The sequence below is a fragment of the Branchiostoma floridae genome, chromosome 2, assembly GCF_000003815.2.
Source record: "Branchiostoma floridae strain S238N-H82 chromosome 2, Bfl_VNyyK, whole genome shotgun sequence".
In the NCBI taxonomy this organism is placed as follows: domain Eukaryota; kingdom Metazoa; phylum Chordata; class Leptocardii; order Amphioxiformes; family Branchiostomatidae; genus Branchiostoma; species Branchiostoma floridae.
This window is the reverse complement of record NC_049980.1, coordinates 25,981,992-25,990,043: the sequence shown is the minus strand read 5'-3', so window position 1 is coordinate 25,990,043 and position 8,052 is coordinate 25,981,992. Positions and strand designations below refer to the sequence as shown.

The following is an 8,052-nucleotide window of genomic DNA, read 5'->3' as shown; positions in this document are numbered from 1 at the left end:
TAACAGGTGGTTTGTTCTGTTGCAAACAACAGCTTGGGTCTTATCTGAACTCAAATCTATTTGAGCAACATGTTATCGAGGAACTCAGAAGATTTATCTGTCATTTTAGTGAGAGTGGGTAAGATGCCACAAGGGTGAAATCAATCCTAACGTTATATTTTCTGCCCCAGGGAATACGTCTTAAAAGTGACGTTACGCTTTATCATCACTCTCTCGCGTTCATTCGCGAGTCCTTGTAATGCCCAGTGATACATGGGGCAGCATGTTTCCAGTAGAAAGGTATCTTTATAGGTAGGGGCTGTTACTCCTTCCCCTCACGTTATAGACGTCGAATTTCAATAGAATGAGCGGCTGCCTGAATGTGCTGCTACTTGTTTCGCAGAATCCGCCATTCCCGAATCGGACGCTAGTTTCTGTCCCATGTGACGTGGCAGTCAGCTGGCTGGCGGGAGACCTCACCTGTGTGCTGCGGTGTGTCGGAACTGTGTCAGGTGAGAATATAAGGTTACACAAGATAGTTAGCGCAGACGTAGTCTCATGTATCTTAAGGTGCAATCAAGCAATACTGACACTTGATTTAAGGACTACAAATACATGTATAAACCAAAGAGGACTTTCGTGAAAGTTCAATCTTTCAAGTTACACGCCCCTTTTAATACGATGGAATTTACGATCATGTAACGTTAACGTTAATTTGTCTGTACGTGGTTCGCCGGCCAACTCAGCAGATTAAAGATTTATAGGGAGGAAAAGTTCAGAGTACGCATTTCGCGAGCAAAATTTCTGTCGGGAAACTCTCATTTCCATTTTGGAGAGATACGTTTAAGCAACACAAAGAAAACAGATTTAAATCTCATGTAACGTCCTTGGTATAACTGCAACTTGAGAGCACAGATTTTAGAGTTGTATACTAGTACTTGTGTAGCTTTGTATCTTGTAAGTTATTTTCCTTGTATTTTTCTTATATCAAATTCTGTATGCAGGGAACAAAGAATAATCTTTGAGTTTTAATACAATAAAACCAGAATCAAATTATGTACAGATTAAGCGTTACCTGCCTATCATCATCATAAAACGTAGGAATGTAGTTAAATGCTGATTAATGTTACAGTAATTGAGATTGATTTATTGGAGTTGCCATTGTCATTCACCTTTGTCGCCACCACTATATGCTCAAAACTTTCTTCTAATGGTAAGATTTCAGTACCCGAGCTTATGGATCACTCAACTCCTTCATTTGTGTTTGTTTGTTTATTTGAAACATTGTTTTTTCACGAAAGGTCAAGTCAGCCGGTAGGGCGCTTTTCATGTAGGCACCAACTATCTAATGGATATTTTTCAGTCTTCACTATTTTTCAGTTTTAGACTCTGGCTTCATAGTTGAACCTTGTTGCCCTGTGTGCCACCAGGTAAGAAAGAACCAAACATCAGAGTTCCAGTATCCTCTCTGTAGATCCAGAAGTAAAGATGCCCGGGAAGCAGGTGTTGGTGACAGGAGGTGCGGGGTACATCGGCAGCCACACGGTGGTGGAGATGGTCACTGCAGGGTTCTCACCTGTCGTGTTGGACAACCTGTCCAACGCATGTCCAGGTAACATTACTTATCTAATGTTGATGTGAAATGAAAGGATAACTTTCTTGTGTCTGAAAGCATGACAGTTAATTCTTTTAAGGTGCACTCTCGCTGCACTTGCATCAAGCTTGTGTCACTGAAGGGTCCGAAAGATTCTCAACGAATTTCTGAGATAAAGAAGGAATTTTCTTACATTTTGTATATTTTGTTGTCTTTTAAGTCATACTTTTGCATATTACGCAATTACTAAATTATGAAAAATGAGAGAAAATAAAAAAGAAACAGTGACGCAGTGAACAAAACCTGCAGTGACGCAAACTTGACGCAAGTGCAGTGAAAGTGCACCTTTAGGAACAGGAAAATAGGTATGGTATAATCTGAATTACTCTTTAGTCATACATATAGTTGGAAAACTTTCACATATATTTCACACAGACATACAATTGTACTTGGAAACATGCTATTTACAAGCAATTTTGTAATTAGAAATTATGAAAAGTAACAAAATTACGTGAAAAAGGGAATAGAAAACATGTGATTGTATGCTTTGTTGCAAACACTTAGAGTTTGGGCAGGCTTAATAGTGGTAAACAAGATAAAAAGGTTAAGTTGTGCATATAAAGTTAACAAGTGCTTCCCTTCAGGATGTAAGTGTAAACTTACTACAGATAGATGTTTAAGTGTCAATGAATTTATTTTTACCTTTCAGAGAGTTTGAAAAGGGTAGAAGCCATAACAGGGACAAGCATTCCATTCTACAGTGCAGACCTCCTGGACAAACCTGCTTTACAGGCCATCTTTGATAAGGTTGTTTATTCAGTTGTACCTCTTCACTTATGTATTATCCACTCTCTGGGCTTGTTTTCTTCCCAACTGTTCCTCATAGGGGTTGGTACTGGTACTGGTACAGAAAATTCAGGCACAGGTCCAGTTTCGGTCCAGAGGATCAGGTCCTGGTCCGGACCTGAACCTGGATCAAATTGTTTATGAAAACTAAGTGAAAGGGTAATACTGAAAACAATGGTCCATAGTACTGGTACCCACCTATAGTGCCTCCAAAATAGGTTTAAACAAATTTTACTACTCAAAATCTCCATTAAAGTATACATCCAGTGATGAAGTTAATGTCACCACATCTCTGGAAGTAGAAACACCATTGAAAAGAATGAAGGTAGGGGTAACAGTAACAGTTGCAATGGACATAAGAACAGTGTAACATTGCATGGAGATGTGTTGACTGCAGCTGACTCAACTCATTCCTTTTATTTTTAGAATAAGGTATAGCGGTAGTATTTGCTTTAGGTATAAGTGTACCTTTAGGCTGTAGGTTAGGTTTAAGTGATGCTAAGGTGTAAATAGTCTCAATGTACTGTGTTAATGTTGTATTATGTAACTTGTATGTCTCATGACTCCAGGAAGACTAGTGATGCAGTCTGAATTGTACTCACTAATGGAGATCTTTTGAATAAATGAATAAACGAAAGCTGTATAACTTAAAGACTGATGTTATCCACTGGAAGGTTAACACACATGTTGTTTTGTCATTTCTTACAGCATGACATTGAGGCTGTAGTGCACTTTGCAGGATTGAAGGCTGTGGGAGAATCTGTCGCTAAACCGCTCAGCTACTACAAGGTCAACGTTGGTGGAACCACTAACCTTTTAGAGGTGAGGCTATCCTTGATGCTGTTTGTATGTCATGTTTGTTGTTGTGCTGACAGGAAGATACTTTCCATCTCATAGTCCTATGCTGGAATGAAATTCAATATTCTTTGAAAATTAAGACTAAAATGACAGCTGTTTTGTTCCCAGGTGATGCTGGAGAAAGGGGTGTACAACTTCGTGTTTTCCAGCTCAGCTACAGTCTACGGAGAACCACAGTTCCTGCCCATCACAGAGAGTCACCCAGCTGGAGCATGCATCAACCCCTACGGGAGGACCAAGTATGTTATTGAGGAGATTCTGAAGGACTTGTCCATCGCTGAAAAGGTTAGGATTGCAGTTATAGGAACTCTCAGAATTTGAATTTGAAGGCATGTACATTACACTATTCTTAAGAAATTTTTGTCATTTTAAGTGATAATGCATAGTGATGGCATATGACATCTCAGAACAGCTGCTATTAGTATTCTTTGAATGTCCATTTATTATCCACATATGATACACATGATAAAGTTTCTCTGGAACTTTCAGAACTTGAGGGTTGTCCTGCTGAGGTACTTTAACCCCATTGGAGCTCACAAGTCTGGTACTATCGGGGAGGATCCATCTGGCATTCCCAACAACCTGCTGCCATATGTATCACAGGTGAGACAGTAACACAATAGTTGAGGTGATCCTAAGAATTCATAATCTGTTAAGACCCAAATACATTATCATAAACCAATTGGAAACTCAGCAATTCAACTATGTTCTTAATGAACTTGAAAATTAAGAAATCCCACTCTGGTTCTGGTGTTTTACTTGTACAAGAGGCAAATTGAATCCAATGACAAAAGAAAATGTTATTTTTGTGCTTCCCAGGTAGCAGTGGGGCGTCGATCTGAGTTGAGTGTTTATGGGTCTGACTATGACACGGTGGATGGCACAGGTTTGTCATGTTTCCATGGAGATATACAAATAGATACGTCTCAAATGTCACAATTAGGGCAACATTTAGGTCTAGATATTCTCTTATATATTCAGGATATCTTTTCTTATAATCTGAGAAATTCCTGAGGTAGATCGTAATTTATACATGTAAGTAAACATTGATAGGCACTGGTATGTCATTACATTCTACTTTTGGACACTCAAAGTTAGGCTCAAAGTAGAATGTTCTTTTGTGCTGAAAGCTCATGGGGTCTATTATTATTGTCACCACAGGTGTGAGAGATTATGTCCATGTGGTGGACCTGGCACTGGGGCACATCGCTGCTCTTAAGAAACTTGAGGACATCTCGGGATGCAAGGTGATGAAGGACGTTTGCTTCATAGATGTAGAATAATCCTTCAAATACCTACATAGCAAAATGAACATCATATTATGTACATTACAGTGTCATTATGTAATTCACATGTTAGCTGGAACAATAGTTCCAACCCAGTGTTACTGTAGCAAAGTTTTGTTGTCAGATGACATAACTATCCTTCTTGTTGTAGTCCAGTTGCGTATTTCAGGAAAAAAAATGTTGTTACCTCCATGAAAAAATGGAGGTATAGTTTTGAGTGTGTCTGTGTGTCTGTGTGTCCGCATATTTGTGGTCATCATAACTTGAGAACCTCTTGATGGACTACGATGACATTTGGTATGTAGGTAGGGGTTGGGAAGACGAAGGTCAAGGTCAATTTTGGGCCCCCTGGTGTGTGACCTTGGTACTGCAGCGCAACTTCCGGTTTTGCTATCTCGGTGTTCTGAACATGCTATGGTCAAGATTTTTAAGTATTAGATAGCTCTTGTGCTCAGGAAAAAATGACGTAACTTTGGGCCCCCTAGCGTCTAGTTTGGGGATAGCAGGGGCATTTTTGTCAAAAACTTCTGACGAGGATAACTCAAGAAGGGAACAACAGATTTTCATGATTTTTGGTATGTAGGTACCTTAGACAATGTTGTACAAGATTAAATACTAACTATGTAAAATAGGAGTACATTTGCATAATTAATTAGGATATTATATCATGGCAGTTTTTTCAATGTATCTCTTGTCCTGGATGTGATATGGTCTTAACATTTGGCCGGTAGATAGCTTGCAGTGTCATGACAAAGTGGGGCAGGTTTCAGCCCCCTAACATTTAATTTCGGAACTGCAGGGGCGTTTTTGTCAAGACATTCTAAAGAGGATAACTGTAGAATGGATTGATGGATTGGCAAAATATTAGGCATGCGGGTACCTTAGGCAAAGATGTTTATAATGATATACATGTTATGCAAATGAGGACTTAATTTGCATAATTAATTAGGCAATTGTATAGTTCCATTGTTTTCAATAACTGGACTTCAATAAATGTAACACATGTTAATTATGATAGGTGGAATATAAGCAGATACCAAATATGGTAATGAGGAACTTATTTGCATAATTTATGTAAAAATTGCAAAACTGCTTTATGATTAATAATGGGAATTTTATAATTGTGACATGTTTACGTTAGTCAATGATGAACAATACCATGCATAAATTATGTTAATGTGTTAGTCAATTGCATGAAATTTACGAAAGCTCTAAATTTTCATGGAGGTATGAGGTCGCCGAACTCTAGTTTGAAATTGTTTTCAGGTCTACAATCTGGGGACTGGCACAGGATACTCAGTGTTGCAGGTGGTGGAGGCATTTGAGAAAGCAAGCGGGAAAAAAGTTAGTATGTCCACATAAATGTTCATTCATCACAGCTGTAAAGTGGATAAGAGCATTTGGTTTAATCAAGTTTTAAAGAAAAATTTCATATTTGATTAGTTTTGAATGCAGTTAATGCCCAACTGTACTTGCTGCTTTTTAGGATTTAGTCTCAATCATGCACATAAATATGCTGAATTGGCTACTGTCACACTTTCCAGGTTCCATACAAGATTGTAGACCGGCGTGCGGGAGACTCAGCCTCCGTGTACGCAGACCCCTCGCTGGCAGAGAAGGAGCTGGGCTGGAAGGCAGAGCGCGGTCTCACAGAAATGTGTAAGTGAAAAAAAATCATGGATAATTTTACCTTTCCCAGAACAGTTTTTCAGGACTTTGTCAGGCAGATAGATTAATAACCATGTACAAAAATCTATATCATATTTATTTTCAGTGATAGAATACATACAAAATGTAGATGGAAATGCATGGCCTTCACACAGACAGGTATCAACACAAAACTGATGTATGCATCATGTAAGATGTAAAGCCTTAAATTTGCAGTGTGACTTTGTTACATCTAAAAGAATTTTTTTCTACTGTTGTACCATAGGTGAAGACTGCTGGAGGTGGCAGTCCCAGAATCCTCAGGGCTTCAAGAAGGACTAGTGAGTGACAAGTGACCATCTTCCACATTCCAGCAACTGATTTCAAGAGATTAAGATCAGTGTGATTGAGTATTTAATGAATGTATGGGGATTTATGGGAACATTCTTTCTAGATATTGCCTTGACTGGTGTAACAAAACCCTTGTTGCCTTTTCATGCTACCAACTTAATTGTTTTTATCAAGTTGTTCAGGTGTATGATGGCCTTCCCCCTTACCATTTTCTGTCCATTTAAAAAGGCATTATTGATAGATTCGCTTTCTCTGCCAATCTAACTCAGGAAACAAATATGATCTTTAGTCTGTAATGATTTACCTCACCCTTTAATGATAGATACTGTCATGAGCCTTCCAATGATACTTAATATTTGTTAGAATTAAAGATTAACTTGATAAGGCAAAAGCAGATTTCTATTGTGTCAAATGCAACTAATGTAACTAGAAATACTGAAAATAAGTGGAGAATGCAAATATATTCAAACTGAATAGTTTATTGAGTAAACTATGTAATCCTTGGGTGGCTTTCTCAGTCAGATCTGCAATGTTACTTGCGTTAAACAAGGGACCAATCTGGATATGCATGACAAAGGCAATTCCCTTATTGTTGCACATGATACTACATGGATATTTTTAGGTTGAAACTTGTGCAATTGATCGTACTGGATTGTGAAGATTTGAATTGAGAATTGTGCAGTGTATGTGCTCCTGAAATTACCACAGTGCCTTCTAAAAGCATTGAATAGAACTTTATCTAGTACTATGCAATATGTTAGGACATTTTCTAACAACATTTTAGAGCGTCTCTGAGAAAGATGTATCTTTTAAGCTAAATCAAATGCAGGTCACTAAAGCCAAGTTGTTGGCTTGATACTTACTGTAAATGCAGAAAATTTCGCGGTGGTTTAATGTTCGCAGATTTTGCGGTGGCCGCTTCACATCAAACTTAAAACCACCGCAAACATTTTTCCATGGCAGTAAGAAACTACTTTGCATGGTGATACCGCGAACTTAAAACCACCGCGAAAAGTCCTTTTTCCTGCTACCGTGAAATTAAATCCCGGCAAACTTAAATGCATTTACAGTATGTAGTAACACGGCAAAGATCAGACATGAAAGCAAGTTTTCCTCTGATGACTGACCATTTATTTTCCATTCCATTCTGTAGAACGTTTGGGTCACATGGTGCAGAAATAAGATTTGGTGATGTTGTTAACAAAGCCTTTAGGCACTTTCTACTTCACTTTGTGTGGGCATAGGTATGACAAGTTTGACAAGCTGCACACAATGTGCAGTGTGTGCTGATATATAACTACTTTTTATCAGGTGATTCAAATAAATGCAGAAGTAGCAGTGCTACTCTTTCTTATATCATAACGGTGTCATTTATGCATAGTCAAATTCCTTATAAAAATGAGCTTAGTGTTATTTTAGCAATAAAATGCACATAGAAATTGGTTGTTTCCAGTGGTTGGAGTGAGTGGTTGACTTATTGTAATAGGATAT

General features: G+C 38.3%; 1 protein-coding gene across 2 annotated transcripts; it reads left to right on the top strand.

Moving 5' to 3' along the window:
• The first annotated feature begins 376 nt into the window (after nucleotides 1–376).
• On the top strand, nucleotides 377–8,000 carry LOC118403959 (UDP-glucose 4-epimerase-like). 2 transcript variants are annotated; one of them, XM_035802861.1, is made up of 11 exons: nucleotides 377–491; nucleotides 1,410–1,591; nucleotides 2,283–2,380; nucleotides 3,128–3,241; nucleotides 3,386–3,562; nucleotides 3,767–3,880; nucleotides 4,097–4,163; nucleotides 4,439–4,524; nucleotides 5,830–5,907; nucleotides 6,108–6,222; nucleotides 6,497–8,000. In XM_035802861.1, the coding sequence occupies exons 2-11, from the start codon at nucleotides 1,468–1,470 to the stop codon at nucleotides 6,550–6,552; spliced, it is 1,029 nt and encodes a 342-aa protein (XP_035658754.1). In that variant the 5' UTR covers nucleotides 377–491; nucleotides 1,410–1,467; the 3' UTR covers nucleotides 6,553–8,000. The 2 variants fall into 2 exon arrangements, with proteins under 2 accessions (XP_035658754.1, XP_035658763.1); XM_035802870.1 differs by lacking the exon at nucleotides 377–491 and having other exon boundaries at nucleotides 1,390–1,591.
• The last annotated feature ends 52 nt before the right edge of the window (nucleotides 8,001–8,052 follow it).

What these genes read in the sequence shown, in the direction of transcription:
- LOC118403959 (XM_035802861.1), top strand. Translation starts at nt 1,468, where the DNA reads ATGCCCGGGAAGCAGGTGTTGGTGACAGGAGGTGCGGGGTACATCGGC. An exon ending in TACAGGCCATCTTTGATAAG is followed by an intron (nt 2,381 to 3,127) that starts GTTGTTTATTCA and finishes CATTTCTTACAG; the next exon opens with CATGACATTGAGGCTGTAGT. An exon ending in AGGACATCTCGGGATGCAAG is followed by an intron (nt 4,525 to 5,829) that starts GTGATGAAGGAC and finishes AATTGTTTTCAG; the next exon opens with GTCTACAATCTGGGGACTGG.